Raw genomic sequence first — 17,875 nt, 5'->3', positions numbered from 1 at the left:
CCTTTAAAGTCTTCTATTCTGAAATTTCATTTATTGAAATTATCCGAAAATGTTCTTGTTATCAGTGAAGCATAACTTCAAAATTGTGAAAACTGGGAGGAATTTTTTTTTCATTGCTGCAATCTAGGGAAAAAGAAAAAAAAAAAAAAAAAAAAAAAAAGAAAGAAAAGAAAAGTAGCCAAAAGCAATTGTACAAAAACAGTGCTACACCTTATTTTTTTGTTCTGCTAGAATTAGAAATCTTGTTGTCTAGAGCCAAAACCTTAAGAGCTAATGACTTCCTAGGAAATCTAAAGGTCATAGAGTTTGGATAACCCTCAAGAAACCATTTAATTCATTCTTCCACCTTTAACACTTTAATTTGTCAGATTTCTCTATTGATAACTTTCCCTCTTTGCTGGACGCTGACTAAGAATGTCCTACATCTTCTTCTCATACCTATTGTCTTTAAAATTACAACTCGTTTTCTGCCTTTAGCTTTCAGCTTTTGTCCCAGTATGTTTTTCCTGTGCTCAGATGTAGTGTCAATTTCCCCCGTTTCTTTCTAGAGCTCCAGGTCTTGAAAGAGCTCACAGTTTGACCAAGTCTTGTATTCTCCATCTTTCTAATTCATGTCTTTTTTTTTTTTCTTTTTTTTTTTTTTAACAGACCACCTACTTTTTTCAATTCTTTTTTCTATTAGGTAAAACAAATTTCTTCTGAAGTATCTAAACTTGCTGAAGATTGCCTGCCAGAAATACAGAGATACGGCTTTCCTGTTTTTCCCATCCACCTGTTTATGAACTCTAAGTAACTATTCCCCAAGCTATCGTTCACTGTTGTTTTCTCAACAGTTCCTCCCTAACACATATTCTAGTCATTTGCTGCACAATTCACTGGGCAGTTTTAAATTTTCGTTGCCACCACATTAGTAGTGATTCTGCTTTTTGCCATCAAGATGTTTTATTCTCCCTCTTTCTCCTGCTTTAAGTGTTATCTTTACACATGGAACTTGCTCCTACAGCAGGATGCTTAAGGGGAGCCACACAGGGTCACTGCCTGGAGCCTCCCTTGTCTTTTTCTCCATGAACCTTTGGACCAGCTCCAGACCATTCCCAGAGCTGCCATTAGAAGGAAGAGATAGAAAACTCCTGGCAGCCTCCAATAACATCTCAACATCAGGATCCTGGGAGGCAGCATACTTGCTGCTATATCAGATCCAGACTACGGAGGGATGTCTCCCATATGCTCAGGATGGAATTACCTGCAACCACCCTGACCATGTTTTGCTTCCTCCTACAAACCTTGGTGCTGAACCTCACAGCCTTGGGTTGCACAGCTTTGTCTTCTTGCTCACATTTCTGAAATATAGAAAGCTTCTTGGTTGTTAACTTATTTGTTGTCTCTGTGACACATGTACAGCATTTATGGGCCCAATTCTTTGCCTACAGGTATGCAGAAACTCATAGATAACCAAAGAAATTTTATCCTTAATCTTAATTGGCAGCTTAATCTTGTTTAATAATGTCTTCAATCAGATACAAAAAGTGAGAGGAAGGGAGAAAGAGGGGACCCACTCCTAGAAGGAAGCATAATAAGCCAATCTCTAGTACAGTGGTGTTACAAATCCCTTAAAACAGGACCTCTAAAGAATGTGATGCTGACAGGCATGGTGCACTTTAGTATAATTACATCCTCTCTTTGTCCCAAAACCTAGGAAGATTTTTTGCGTTGTCTTTTTGATATTGGAATCATAAAATTAGGTCAGCTGTGGGCAATATATTCAGTTTGCTTTCATACACTGCAAGCCTTGTTAGCAGGGCCTCACAAAGCATCTCTTGAAAAAGGAATACAAGATGCTCTTTGTAAATAAAAGTTCATGAGTCTGAGTAATGAAGTCATTTTCCAAAATTGCAGTGAACGATATTCTTTTTCACAAGCCGAGAAGCTGAGAGGTGGGCTTGAGGAAAAGGATTTCAATGAAGCATGTTAGAGCAACCACTTCGCCCTATTAGCCCATGGCACAGCCAGGCTGTCTCCCTCCTCCTCCTCCTCCTCCCGCCCACAGCCTCCCCTCCCCCAAGCCAAAAGAAAAGGTTGGTCGAGAGGCTTTTTAATAAATTTGGCACCTTCCTGCGTTCCACTGAATAAACTGGAGATGTTAAAAAATAAAAATTAAAAAAAATAGCTGTCACAAGAGCCCCTGCTTGGTGCAGAGGGGTCGATGGTGCCCAGGCAGGGTTGTGGGGGTGGCGCAGGGGGAGGAAAGGCTGACCTCACTTTCTGAACAGCAAAGTTTGAGTGGGAGGGTCTGGGCACGAAAGGTAAAAAGAGAACGATGTGAACATGTGAAGGAAGCCAGAGCACTGAGCACAGCGTCAGTCTGTATCCTGACAGGGGGAGATAAGGTGGCTGGGGAGCCAGCGGTGCTTTCCTGGAATACAATCTCCGTTTGACACTCTCTGCTTAAGCACTGCCCATCTGTATGTTATTGAGCTGGAGCCTCTGGGGAAAAAGAGGAGCCACAGGCACAGAGAGTGAACGAGGGAGGCAGCAAAAGCGCTTTTCTTCCCTTCCTTTTTTTTTTTTTTTTTTTTCCCTTTTAAATAAGGATCTGGTTAGACTGCCTTGAAGTGCCACATCTGGAAACTGAACACTGAAAGTTAAAATAACTGAGGCACCACTAAGCCAAGGGGGGCTGATTGCAGAAGAGGGTAAACAATTACTAAGACGCTAGAAGACCACTTCTGGATGTGAGGGGAGGAAATGGCTTTGATCTCCGCCTGGCCCCTGTTTTTTCCAATATTATTCTTTTTGAGATGCTTCTCCTCCAGCACAGCCTCGAGCTCGGGAGGCGCCTTTCAGTTTGACATTGAAGGTAGCTCAGCGGTCAGCGTGCACGAAGCCACTGTTATCAGAGGGCAGCAGCAGGCAGTAGCTACTGGAAGCTGGGTGCCTTTTGCTGAGGTACAGTAACTGCGTTCTCTCTCTGGTGTCTGCGCTTTCCTGCTTTCATCTGTCTGTGTTGAAGTTCCCATCTGGTTAACGTTAGCTTAATCATTTGATCCTTAAAGTGATACCGGAGATTTTTTTTTTTTTGCGGGGGGTCTGAGACACTGCATTTGGAGACTAGAGAGATACAGCTCAGGACTTCAAAATGTACACATGCCATGCCTGCTGCGAGCAGACAGCTGCTGTACTCTGCAGTGAGACCAGCTTAGCACGTCTCTGACTTTCCTGCCAACATAACTAAGCAGGCCTGTCCAAACAGAGCTATTTTACAAGGGTTAATTGTCACAACACTTTTCTGCTTGCTCTGTGTATTGCCTGGGATTTTAGCTCACTTAAATTTCCAGAGTCTCTCTTCTGGGGGCAAACACCATACTCAAGAGTTTTGTACTTCTGTCTCTGAATACCATCCACCTCCAAAATCTGAAGTTCTTTCTGGTGATGAGAGCAAGGATAATAAATCAAGTGTGTGTAGGAAACTGCCTGCAGAGAAAACACCTGCAGAGATTTTAAGCTTTCCAAAAAATACGAGGTTGGGATTAGTGACAAATGAAATTAGAGAGATCTGAAAAGTAATTTGACTGTGGAAAATTTTCCTGCAGTCCCTGTATGTGGGGATTGGTTGATACTTCTCATTCTATCATCTGGAATGAACTATTCAAAAATAAAGCTTGAGAAAACAATAAATTACTCCAGCATACTCTGAGAGGGGGATACAGTAATGTCTCATGCGTGGGAGATGCAAAGTAGGAGGCAAATTGAGTTACATAAGGTCATGGGAAGAGAAGGAGTAGTTCTTATAGCATAACATCCAAAAATGAGGTGCGATTAGCACAGACATGTCAGCATGACAATATCAAGATCACAATCTCTTATACCAGAAGGCTAATCTCCCCTCCCTTCCATCCCCCCATACTCCAATTACCAGAACTAATAGCCATGGAAATAAATGTACAAGCCTTTCAGAGGGTCAAGGTTACCACAGCGCTGGGCAGAGCTCATCCCCACGCTGCTGTGCCTCCAAGCAGCTGCACAGCCTCCCAGAACGCCTGCCCACCCTGCGAGGGACCCACTGAGAAACATGACCTGTGTGAGAAAATTGGAGACTAAACTCTGCTCTGCTCGGTGTAAGGGCTCTAAGGAGCCATTGGGGACTTGGACGGGCTCCATGCTGTGGGATGTACATCCCTTCTCCACCGGCCTGGGATCAGCCCCTGGGAGGCCGTGTTGCCACCTGTTGCTTACAAAATGGAAACTGCCTGAATGAAAAGCCAGATTTAGGAGCCGAAGGGGTTTTGTAGCTAGATTCCATGGGATAATGGACATAAGTGATTAATAGCCTTTCTCAATATGATTATGTGGTACATTGTTCCCATAAGTCATGTCAATAGGCTTTACCTTAGGAAAGTGTTGTGGGATATATTGAACATTATAAAGGAATACCAGTTCCCATCACCCATCCCAATTACCCCTAAAGTTTCATTTGTACAGTCTGATCTTATAGGCCTACTAACTGGTGTTCCTTTCAGCAGTTTATTTCAGCCCCATGCAATGGTAACTTTTACACTGTTCAGATCCCATGTTACAAATGGATGCTGCTGCCTGCAGTAGTCATGCCAAGGTCCTTGAGTGCAAGAAGTTATGGTTTCATGAGGAAGGAGCTCAGGGTCCCTTGCTGCCTGCAGATGCACCCCATAATTTCATTTCAGTTCCCACCTCCATGGCAACTTCCTCTGAAGTCCAGTAGGATTCCCTCTGGGGTCAAGGCTGATGTCTCTCTAGCAGTAAGAACCCCCTGCCCATCAATCCACAAGTTGGTAATGGCAGCTGGGGAACCTACCCTAAGCCCAGAGATTGGCACGGTGGCCAGAGAATTAATTTGGTAGTCTCTTGCCAGGAAGGAGCATTTTCTCCAGCCATCAGAGACTTTCCCCCTCCTGCGGCCCACTATCCCTCATCCAGCCCTGGGAACAGGACTTATCACAGCAGTTCTGAGTTAGCCTTCTCCAAGCCCAAGTTCTTAACCCACAGCTCACAGTGAACCGCAGTATAAACTCCCTTACACAGCACGGCTTGATTCAGCTCTGTCGTCTAAATATTGACTCAGGCCCATAGCTCTCCCAAGCACACAGAGGCTGTTAGTCATGTTGAATAGTGCCAAGTTATACAAGGGGGCTGGTTACTGAGACAGAGCTCAAGAACTACACAGACCTTTATGGTAGGCTGTGGTGCCACTCAACCGCAAAGCCAAATGTGCTGCTGTAAAGGCAGAGCGTAGACTATGGCAGACAAAAAGTATGGTATTTCAGCATGTGGAGCAGGTGATGGACAGAATTGGACCCACACATTATTCTGCTCTTCATATCATCTTCAGAAATCTGTGAGGTCTGTAATAGTACTGGTGAGAGTTTGCAAGCTGTAACTGGTGTGATGTTCTTAACTTCTGGTAAGAGTTCATAATTATGAACCTACTGAAGAACATGCAACCCCAGTTAATGTAAACAAGCATTTTAGTGTATATTTTTTAGTTTTCCACTTCTCTTCCTTTTCCATGTTTGGCAATCTTGAAGTTAGAGAAGTGGTTTAAAATATTCAGAATTAATGCTAATATGGAGCTTTCCTGTGCCTTGGATTTGAATGAAAGCCTCTTTATGGCAAAAAAGAGACTGACTACATTTTCAATGCCATGCTAATATACTGTACCCCATCACAAAGTGGACTGTGAGTTTGAGTAGGACCTCAGGCAATATCTAATACGTTTGTGCCCTGGCTGTAAATCAATATGTAACTGGGATCCAGTGCACATAATTTAGGCACATAACCTGTGCTTAGACTTTTTCAGTTTGAATGAGGTATCGTATTCAAATACAAGACCAAATTTCCCATATGGTAATGGAGACACTATGTTTTTTTAAATCCTATAATTCTTAGTGGTCTTCTCTGGAAGCTTTCAAAGGAGCCTCTTCACCTGCAAGGGCTATGTTGGTTCTTCCTTCAGGACTGTTTAAATTAACTTGACTAGATTCCACCCAATGAAACGTAATGTTTCCTGCATAATAAGCACTAGTAACTGTCATCATGGAATAATGTCTCTAGCTCTGTGCCTCTGTTTCAAGAAGAACGCTTATGGATTGATGAACATTATTCCAAAAAGTATCATGAGAAGGATCAAATTGCTAGGAATTTAAAGGTAACTGAGAGATTCTAGAATTCAACCTGCTTAGCTCAGAGGAAGATTAAGAAAAAAAAAAAAAAAAAAAAAAAAAAAAAAAAAGTGAATTAATTGTGTAAGCACATACACAAGCAACAAATGTTTAATGATAGGCTGGTTCATTTAATGTATGAAGATGCAATCATATGCAGCAAGTGGAAATTGAAAGTGACTGTGTTCAGACTAAAGGTTAGTTGTAAATTTTAATTTTAGAGGTAATTAAGCAGTGGAAAATTTATCCAGTTGTGTTGGATTGTCTATCAAGAGGCAGAACAAGATGCAAAGCACTCTGTCAAGTACTCACATTGCCCAGGTGCTATTTAGGAGGATTAAGGTTCTTGGCTTAGGAACATAACAAGGCAGGGGAGATGTTAGAGTGCTGCAATCCTAGTGTATATGGGGAGAAAATGAGAGACAGTGAGCCCAAAATGCTGGACCCAGTTCACCAGTGCAACCCAGCTACGATTGCTGGTATTAAGTTAAAGACTGATTTTTCCAAATATGGACAGATTAAAATAATTTATAAGGAAGTTTCATCAGAGGTGGAAGACAAAGATTTCAAACTGACAGTCCAACCACAAATGAAAGCAAACAATTGAGTGGCAAACATCTTTGTTTTGAAGTTCCACATGTCAGCCTGGATAGGACAGAGGGAAATGGGGCAGTGGGACACATCTAGTTTTGTTGAGGCACAGGGACAAAACTGAAAATCAGAGCTAACTTTTGAGAACATTTATATCCCACTGTCAAACACATGCCTTTAAAATAAGAGATAGGTAATACATTACTGTTTGGATCTGAAGCCTGCCACAGTCAACATTTATGCTTGCAAATTCCACTGACATGATGATTTTAATTGTATAGATGCAGATTTTGTTCCCCGGTGGGAGCAAAGCTGCTCATAAACAGTGGAGGAGTACAAAGTCTAAGGTGAGAGTAAACAATGGGGCAATACTTCAAATACTGGAGAACAAGGCAAAAGTTTCCCTTTGATTCACGTTGTGTAGTCACTCACTTTAATGTAAAATGAATGTAAGGTGATATCCAGATGAAGATTCATCTAATTCTGATGTAAATGACTACAGGAGGTCCAAGACCATAGTGAAGAGAGACCAGTATAAAAGATCAGTTTGGGAAGGATTAATGGAATAATGGAAGAGAGAGAAAACACTCTGTAGAGACATTTGCCAAGCAAAATAAAAAGATGAACTGAAACTTCCTCTGTGGAAAGAAGGGAAGCAATTAGAGGGAAAGGAAGAAAACTAAAGCAAGAAGATGCAGGAGAGGAAAAAAAAAAATAGAGTAAGAATGAGATAATCTAAAGTCTTAAGGCTAAAGAATATCTGAAGTAGTTGGAACAAGGCAGGAAGCCAATTCCTATAGTGAAGGAAGGCATGATATTGTTGGATGGATGGAAGAGGAAAACTTTCCAGCATCAGTGTTTTTGGCTCAGGGGAAGGGTAGAGAGGCAGAAGAAGAGAAGTCCTTTAAAGGAAGTGATTGTCACAGTCAAGGCAAAAAATAGTTATTTACCATAAGAGACATAAGTAAAGTTAACTGTTATGGGGCTTGCACAATAAAATGACATGTTTAACAATCTTTTTTTTTTTTCCATCTGCCTTCTACAGCAGTTGCTGATCTAAATTTTCAAAAGCTAGAAACTATATTTGAGGTGCTTTCTTTCTGGATTTCTAAAGCAATAAGCAATAGCCCAGGAACTGTGAAAATCTCATCTCTCTAAAATGGCTTACATTAAATATCTGAAACAGGGTGATCAAAAGTCTTAGCCTCTTGTTAACAAATGCTCAAGCTATCACCAAATTGCCTTCACCCCTTCCCCCATAAGGGCTGGAACAGGAGGTCCTGCAGACTGTTTAGAGAAAGCACAATTTGATCCTTACTTGTGGCATTAATCTCTTCAAAACAAACTAGTACTAAAAGAAGCAGCAGAAGACCTAAAGCTGAGGTCTGAGCCAAAAAGGGTTTTAGCTTGACAGAAATCTTTGTATTCTTTTAAGCTAATAGGAACTGCATCTACCTTTAAAAAAGCAGATCTTTAAATGAATTCATTTCAGACCCGTAGGGTTATGTTAGGTTAACTCCCATAATGGGCACTTTGGATTTCTAACTGCTGTTTTTTTCTGATACAACAAGGTTATGTTCTGAGAAACATCTATTAGCAGGGAGGAAGTTTTACTGCAGATGTTTGTGATTCCAGCTTAAGTTTCTCATCAAAGCTTTAATGAAAATCAGCTGCTAGGAGGAGAGCCGCCAGACCCCAAACCTTTTAAATCATAGGAAGCACAAGTGAATGGATCCAAAGGACAGGGTAGATGGATAGTGGGAAATGTTCTCCATTTCAAGAAGGTGCATAAAGCACCCACCAGAACAATGCTATTTAAACCCTGCTGTGGCAAGTTCCCACAAAGTTTTGGGCAAGTACCAGCAAAGTGCCCTAAAGCTCTTTCAGAGCTGTGAAAACCAATAAAAGGCATTTCATGCCTACTCTTATTCATGACATGGGAAGGAAGCAAAGAATTAAAAGCCCAGTTTTTCCAAGGGGCACAAGAATGAGAAGCAATAAAATAATTAGTTTCTGAAGGAGAACATGTCCTGATTTAATCTGATAATAAATATCTACAATTTTAATTGCAGCTCTTAATGTTTAAAAACTGTTCACAAGGAAACAGGTCTAGTTTCTGAGTAATGTATTACCAGCCACTGATAATTTACAGTTTGCTTCTGGACTTAGATTTTCAAACACCCAAATATAGACACGTTTGGTTGTTATATATTTTAATTGGTTCTCCTGAACATTTGGATCTGATCCCAACTCATTTTCAGACACTGACATGAGCTGGAGATGTTTGGGTTGTGCATCCTAATGCAAGATTCAACAATTGCTGAATAGTACTGTATACAAAGCTGTTAGAGCTCCACAGTTTTTGAAATCTAATTCTTTGTCATTAAATGATCTCAGAGAGGTTTTCCTATCAGTCAGGAGACATACAATGTATACTTGGCAATGCAAGCAGATATTGACTAAATTGCAGTAGATGAGATCTGGTTTGTCATTCCTCTTTAGATTCATTATGCAATTCTTTAGATGGTTATTTCCTTAAAAAAAAAAAAAAAAAAAAAAAAAAAAAAAAAAAAGACTTTTTTTTTTTTAAGACAAATCAACAAGAAACAGAGCCAAAAAATCAACATCCAAGAGCCAATAAGATACTAAATATGAGCCAAAGAATAACAGATACTAGTGAAAAAATGTTGTAGAAATTTCATTTCTGAGTTTACAAGATTCTAAAAAGAACTGAAATATTATTTATTAAGTTCTGACATAAGACAGCATGGGAAGAACTGGCACACCTGAATGCTAAATTGAAACACAATTTAATAATTAGTGAATAAAAAGAACCTACCTGCATGGACAACTTGCAAAATGATCTGTAAATATAGCCACTTTAGCTAAGACTATAAGGCTCTGAATGATTATTAAACTCTATCTTCCCAAAGAAAAATGAATTAGAATGAATTTATTCAGCCTTTCATCATTGGCGTCAGGTGTAAGAAAATATACAGGGAACTAGTGTCTAAACTGAGTCATTTCTGGGCTGTGTTGTACCCTGTTACCACCCTATGATGCACCTGCCCCAGCATACAGAAAAAATAAAAAATTAAAAAATTTAAAAAAAAGGCCAGCAGGGTAAAAACACAGCATCACCTTCCCCCTCTCCCCAGCTATTAAATGCCTACAGTCTTGGGTGCCCTAGGAAAGCTATCCCTGAGTGTTGGCAAGAATTGGGGAGCACCAGTGCCTGGCAAAGGTGCTCCTGGGAGAACTGGGCAGGTGCTGAAGGTCCAGACAAATCCCTCAGAAGGGATTTGTGCACTTCAGTCACCCATGACTACCTCCCTCGGGTTTACCATCACAGATTTAACATTGTTCCACAAGTGCAGTAATACATGCTTTAAGGACCATTTTTATTATTTTACCCCTTCAAAAATTTTGTGTTTATCTGGAAATATCTCTGGGGCTACTGTCATTTGACAACTGATTTTGTCCACTTTATTTGGGGGACTCAGGTGAACAAAGCAGGACTCATAAAGCACATTTATGTGAGTGTTTTATGGGGACAGGGTGGACGGTGGTTAATGGGGAAACAAAGCAAAATTATTTATCTCTTTTCTTGTAAATCATTTTCCTTGTATAACTAGGCATTTTGTTTGCAAGAAGAAAATCAAATAACAACATTTCCAGCCACAGACTTTCTATTTGCAAGAATAAGTATGTTTAACAGCAATATTTTTACTTAGGGGCCGTTGTAATAATTACATTAGAGTGGAGTATGGTGTTAATCTCCAATCCTTAGCCAGCCTGCAGGCAGCTGAAACATTTTAGCCCTTCCCCTTTTTGAAGAAGAATGCCTTTTAAGCAGAGGCTTTGTCTTTCCCACTGTATATGGAAAAAAATGACTACGTACTTCTATGGAGAATGCCTAGCTGAGAAATGTTTATGTTGGATCCAACCCCATCTATGTGGCTGAATGGCATTTTGTTTTCCATTCGGACTGGGGAAGGGGTAACAGCCTGGAAAGATTTTCAGCACAGGAAATTTTTTAAAGTTAAATACTTAGTTAAGGTAATAGATAATGCTGTTGCTCTGCATAAAGCCATCTGGCTTTCAGCTTTTGCTTGTTTTGGGGGAGTCACAGTTGCTCTGTCACAGTTACAACAGAGGCATGCACAAGCCCACTCAAGGAACATGAATATAGTGATAGTGGGCACGGAGAGAGTCTCCCTCTAATTTTTGCCTGTTACCTATGCTCTTCTTTGCTTATTGGTTTGGGCATTACCAATGGGCAATGACCCATATTCCCACGAACCAGGGAGAAATAGAAGTAACTTTGTTCTGTATCCCCTCTGTCAACAGGATCTCCTCTACCTACAGTCAGGACAACTGCTTTCAATCTTGTTAGTTTTAATTTTAGCCATCACTGAGCTTTTTGTCTAAAATTCTGGGAAGACAGTTTCTGTCAGCACCATAATCTGGTCTTTATTACCATCAAAAACTATTACTATCTACTTTAGAAGCTCATCAGCTGATAACTCTTCAGGTGACACATAAATATTCCCATTTATACCCTTCTGCTCTGCACATGAACATTAGACTGTTCACAAGATAACAGGGATAAGCCAACAAGCAAAGTTTTCAGATTGTTATTAAGTTAGAGACTTGTCCTGTCTTCCTTAAAGAAAACATATTATTTTCTGTAAATTTTGAGGAAATCTAAACTCTTCTATATATAAATGATGGAGATTTTATAGTCTTTCTTGTTTAGCTTGAAAATCAGACTAAATTCATTTATTAGATGTTTTCTTTAGCAGCTGTAGACTGGCCAGATATGGCATGCATGTCTGCAGATGAGCCACTACACTGTGTTCTCAGGTGAGGACACAGTGAGGACACAGACAAAATGAATGATGCTGAGATCCATGCAAAAGGGACAAGAGAAAGGACAGTAGTAATAGAAAATAAGGCTTCATTTCTTTCATCATTCACTGAACAGTTCATTTACTGAAAAAGCTCATGGATTCAAAATTCGTGTCACTGCTTTTTCTTTTCTTTTTTTTAATGTTTGAAGATTCAAATTGCTGAGGTTCATAAAAAGACACCACTTCAGTTTTAATGAGAATTTCATATCACTTACCTAGAAAACCCCATTATTAGATTCATTTGCCCAGTGAGGCCTTAATTTTCATTGAATTTATCATATCTTGGAATTTAATTTAAGATATATGAATAAGAATACCAAAAATGTTGGGGTTTTACATTGGCTTTCAGCAAGAAATAATTTGCTTTTACATTTGCAAGCTAAATAAAATGGAAAGCTTGTTATTTTGTAATTCACGTAATTGCTTTAGTTTGTAATCTCATTAAATGTAATTAGAATTTAGGTACCTGTCAAGATAAGTGGATAAAAAAAGATTACCAGCATTATGCCCAAAACTCTTCATCAACTTCTGGTTAATTTCTGATTTTCAGAATCAATGGAGCACTGGAATAACTTCTTTCATTGCTAACTATGTCAGAAATTGAAGAGAATGCAGGAATTCGCTGTACTACATCAGAGCGGTCATTATAAAATCTATCATGAATATTGTTTTGGAGACTAAGCTCAAAAATGGGTTCCTCTCAGAAATGTTTATAATTTTCAAAATAAATGTGAAAGTTCAAAGAACTAATTTGTATGAGGTTTTTGCCCTTGAAATGGCAAATACAATAGAGTGGGTTTTTGCATTAAGTTATCTAACAGCTGTAATGTCCTATTAAATGGGGCAATTAACTGCTAGGCTATGATGTCACACACCAAATTAATTTCTCCAATAATAATAGTTAGAATGTGACCTTTCTAGTTCAGAAGAATTTGATACTGTGGACCAGAGGTAATGAAAGCTTATAGAAATTATAAATAGTGCCTGGAGGCCTCAGGGGAACCTGGTAAGCAATCTTGTTTGTTTTTAATTCTCTAGAATTGTAAGGCTTCAAAGCTCAGATAAATTTAGCAAAAGTCAACAGGGAAGAAATAAAATTGCAGAGCAGATGTCTGCTTTTGTCTACACATTGGATAGCTATGCAGTGTAGAGCAGGATTTCTGTACATCTCTCTTTACTCTGAGTTTGATGATAAAATATATCTGGCCAATGGGTTTGGCTAATTGGTTGGTTACTAACTTCTGAGAGCCTCATTCTGCAGAGAAAGACCAAGATCCCTCTGAAATGTCACTACATAGGGATTTATAGGTTCAAGCACAAAGACAGTGAAGTGAAGAATACAGAAATTCCTTAAATGTCTTAAAAGATCTCCTACAAAGTTAATTGCACTTTTTCTTGTGAAATTTTAATACATATAATTTCTCTTTCTCCCTACCCCATTTGACTAATCCTTTTCATATATCTGGTATGCTCTGGCAGTAAATCCTTGCAGATCACTCATAAAAGTTGCCCTCAAATACCAGAGTGTGGTCTATCCCTTGGAAAGGAAGGAAGCAAAAACTGGGAAAGAAAGACAGCACAATGCCAAGCAGTGCCGTCTAAGTAAGCAAATAATTTTGAAGCATGATTGTTTAGTTGGAAGCCAAAAACGGTCTTTCATTGCTGGATTAAAAAGACTGGAAGCCTTTGGACTGGCAACAGCTTTATATTCACTGCAGGTATTGGAAACAAGTCATCACCTGTCTGCCCATGAGGGGATATTCGTTATTCCTAGTGGTTCTGACCAGTTTTCTTAAAAGAAGTGACTTGTTTTACTATTGTGGATTACATTGAGTAAACAGAGGTTCTTCATGTTGTGAAAACTAGAGCTAATAGAAGTTCTACAAACCGTTTTATTTGGTTTTGCCATCCTGGGTTTGACACCAACTCAAGGAAGCATGAAACTCTGTAATACATTTACCAGTTGTACATATTGTGCAAAAGCAAAAAAGCTTACCTTGAGCCAACAAATGAGGTGTACCCATGAAGAGAATTAAAAAACATCCTAAAACCATAAGTGCAAATAGTAATAATTCATATTATTGAAATATAGCTATTATGTAGTTCTTCCATCAGAATACAACAAAGCCCTCTCCAAAGAGGACTATTGTCATTGTTCCATTTCACAGATGGAAAAAATGAAAAAAAGACTAATGTGAATGATCACACAAGAGATGAGCAGAATAATGTGTATTCCTGGGTCTCAATGTCTTTATGAACATAGTAAGGAACAATGGAGTCCATGCACCAAAACAAGATAACAAGTTTCTCAACGGTTCAGAGAGAAGCAGTATTTTTTCCTTATGTTAATTTCAGACTTAATATAATGAAACTATCACTGTCAAGGTATTAGTAGACTGGAGGTGGAGGGCATGTCATGAAGTGGATGAGTGACTAGAACCAGGTGCAGGGAAATGCCAAGCGGGGAAGAGGAATAAGAGGATGAATGGAAATCCAGACCAGTAGGACATAAGCAGAGAACAAGGTAGCAGCAGAAGGGCTGTGGGAACTGATGGGGGCCAAATGGAGATCCACAACCCATCAGCGTAATGTTCTGATGTGCCATGAATAGAAACAGCCCAAGAAAAGTAAAGAGGCCTCCCCCAAGAAGGGCCAATGAGAGACCATCTTATCTGGTTGGCTGTTTAAGTGACATGTAAGACTGTAAGACTGTTTAAGTGACATTGAAGCCTCATTGCCAACAAGAGAGACACATAATACAGACAGAACTAAAAGGTATCCTATAAATACAAACTAGAGTGAATGTGTGCTATAAATATAAACTAAGGAGCCATGGATTTAATGAATGTTTCACTATAAATAAACAGACCTACTGGAAAAAGCTGTCTGCAGCAAGCCTCTCAAAGCTACAAGTAATCACCAAGCTTTTGAGGAAACTTGAAGCTACACAAGTCCCTATCCATAAGAATACATGTATTCTTTCTCCTTTTGCAAGTTGAAATCCATCCAAATCTGGGGGACCTGAGAACTAGCAGAAATTGACAATCAGATAATTTGTTGCTATGTAGATATGAATGTAAAAAAGCTGCAGGACAATAAATGATGGTTAGGAAAATACTATAACCACCATCAAATACTTTTATATAAAAAGCCCAAAGATATCTTCTAGAAATATTTTCTCTGTCCTGCCCCCAAAAATATGAACAAAATAAAGCAAAGAAAATTTAGACAAATTTTACCCCAAGTCATACAGTTCACATAGGATTTGATACCATCAGATCCATTGTCTACATGGCCTACACATAGTTACATCAAATGTAGTTGTAAAGATGGATCATCTCAGTAGGCTGGAGGAGTAACAAAAATGAAAGTGTTTAAATACAATTATCTGATACCTCAACAATTTTCAGTTATTGAGAGGTAGAGACGACCCTCTAGAGCTTCTCATGTAGAAGTTGTTACAGGAGAAAGTCTATCACTTTTGTTCTGCATTTCTTGATTGCACACTGCCAGTTATCTTGTGAACAGTCTAATGTTCATGTGCAAAGCAGAAGGGTATAAAAGCTGTGAGGAAGAGGAATGGTGACATAATAACAAATAATGTTAAAAGTACCAAATAATATTAAAAGTACCAAATAATATTAAAAGCACTGTTTTCATGAACCTATCAGTGACTGCCATGCCCTTTTGGAAAACAGGAATCAAGAGTCCGATCATACAGAGGTATTTGGCACATCTGTTGCTGGGTTCAGTGATATATATATATATATATATATATATCACTAATATATATATATATATAATATATATATATATATAATATATATATTTTATATATATATATATATGTATATATAATATATATATATATCACTTGCTGGACTAATGAAGTCCAGCAAGACAGTCTTTCATGGTTAACTAGGCAAAACAGGAAAGACAGATTACCTGATGATACACACTGTTCAGATAACTTCCACAATTTACTTACCTGTAAAATGTGTATAGTTTCCTGGTGACAGAAAAAGACAGCATAGTTCTATCTTGTACCAGTCAAACTCATCCCAAATCTTAGTTAACAGTATTTTCAGCTCAAAGGGATATCTGGTAGAAAAGCGTTTCCAGTATCCGAAGCAAGAGCTCGTAAGCTAGAGTTAGTGAATTCCTCACCCTCAAGAGTGGAAAAGTCTGAGTTGAGATACTGGAGTATCACACATCTGCTTGGATGGGCAGAACATCAGCTGAGTAAGATATAAGATGGGGATAAAAGCTTTTGGCAGTTAATGCCCTGCAAGAAACAGGGCTCCATCTCAATAACTTAAAGGATTGTCCACGTGGACCATTCAAAACAGTGTTAACTAATAAACATCCTATTAATCCAGTAAACACAGCCTCAGATGGGCCCAGCACAGGTGCCTATTTAGAAAACAAGGAAATGCATGCTGACTTTTCTATCTGCTAATCCTACACAGCAAGAGTAGCCTGTAGGTTTTCTAGTGACCTTGCAAGTCCATCCAGTGCCTCTGAGACCAAGGCAGCAATGAGCATGGCTGAGTCAACACCAGGATCCTGCAGAGCAAATATAGCTGTACCTTTTCCCAACAGTTAACCCTTGCCCATCCTCGTGTACTCACACACCGTTGAAATCCTCTCCAGTCATAAGAAACTCCTAATAACCATGCATGCAGAATGCTTGAGCCAAAATATAGCATTCAGTGGCTAAGCACCTTGCCTGAGATCTGTAAAAGTGAATGGTAGCTGTGTAAGAGGGCAAAAAGCCCAGGGCTCCTGAGGACTTTGCTCACCAATAGCTTGCTTTGGCACTGAGCTGCAGTAGCACATAGTGTATACCGTACAACTATTAAATTTTGGATTTCGGCAACAAATGGAAAGGGATTTCTCCTGCAGGTCACTAAAGGCAGGAAGGTCAGGACAGTGGAGCACAGTGTTATTGCGGCTCTTTTTGTTTGCATGAAGTTTCCCAGCAGACTGAAGAAGAACTAAATCTTTGTGTCTACACTCATGAATAACATGTCTTTGACCTAAGGAATTTGAAACGTCTGTTATTCTGCTCCCAGGGAGCAAGGAATGGTCAAATGTCCATCAGCCTGCAATTTGCAGTCTGGATTTTTAAAAGTACTGGACGTCAACTATGCTTTGATCTGAGAAGCAGATGTAGAAGTCATGTTGATGCCCTCAGTACTTTCTTGCTGAATGAAACACCATAAGTAGACTCTCATATCTGTATGAGGTAAAAAAGAAAGCTTTGTAGTTAATGCTTTCCAAACATGATAAGCTGTACAATTTGTGCCTACCCAGAGTGGTTTAGAGCTAGGATCTCTAGGGAACAAACCCTTTGTTTACCTACATCCCAGTTTGGCCAAGCAGTATTTTTATTGCAGTAAGAAGTGTGCCTTTTGGAGGGAGCCAAATGATGTCCTTAGAATGGGGTCATGCTTCAAGGAGCTGCCAATCACAAGCTCCGCAGATTGTCCGAGTCACTCACAACAATTCAGAACTCTCCTTCTAAGATGCATCCAAAATTGAGGATTGAGCTGGTAATGAATGTGACAGCCTTCACATGATGCCAGGGATCAGTTTTGTTCTTTGTAAAATGGGATGATCTTGTATCTCACAGCCATGTCTTAGAACAAAAGTCCCTGTTTGCAGTGAGCACAGAGTATCTCAGGTGACAAGACAAACTCTTAATAATAATTGCTTACAGATTTCTTTCTTAAATATGTTCAGTGCTCTCCAAACCCATCCAGTTGAGATGGGACTGAGTTACTAGCAGCAATAAGAACAATTCCCAGATACCAAATGTCTGGAGGTATTATAAAGCTCTTCCTAAAAATTATAGATTTCCAAAGGTGTTAACATATATTATGCTTTCTGCTTCTACTCCCAAGGAGGAAAACATGTCTCAGAGACAGGCTGAAAATATTTTATTTGCAGATTTTTGAATGCACAAGTATTCAATGGAGAAAGTAGCACCAGGGCAGGGTAATATAACAGAGCTCCCTTTGAAAGCTAGTAGTAAATATCAGGAGAGACAACCTTGATGAAGGGAAACATCCCAAGATCACACTCTGAACTGCCTAGAATCAAGCAAACTCAAATGTAGTGACAGAATTGCTTGGGTGATTCAGTCTATACACCTGAGCTAGCTTTGAAGTCTCCCTT

General features: G+C 39.3%; 1 protein-coding gene across 2 annotated transcripts in view; it reads left to right on the top strand.

Annotated features, from left to right (window-relative positions):
- The first annotated feature begins 2,341 nt into the window (after positions 1 to 2,341).
- The window catches only part of LAMA4 (laminin subunit alpha 4), a 98,307-nt gene continuing 82,773 nt past the window's right edge, over positions 2,342 to 17,875 (top strand). For both annotated transcript variants that reach the window (XM_084514580.1, XM_084514579.1), the window contains exon 1: positions 2,342 to 2,946. In XM_084514580.1, the coding sequence (XP_084370706.1) occupies positions 2,746 to 2,946 (201 nt within the window). In that variant the 5' untranslated portion in view covers positions 2,342 to 2,745. The remainder of the gene's footprint in view (positions 2,947 to 17,875) is intronic.

The sequence above is a fragment of the Aythya ferina genome (assembly GCF_964211825.1).
Source record: "Aythya ferina genome assembly, chromosome: 3".
NCBI classification, from domain to species: domain Eukaryota; kingdom Metazoa; phylum Chordata; class Aves; order Anseriformes; family Anatidae; genus Aythya; species Aythya ferina.
Note: the sequence above shows the minus strand (reverse complement) of the source record. Positions and strands in the feature narration are given on the sequence as shown.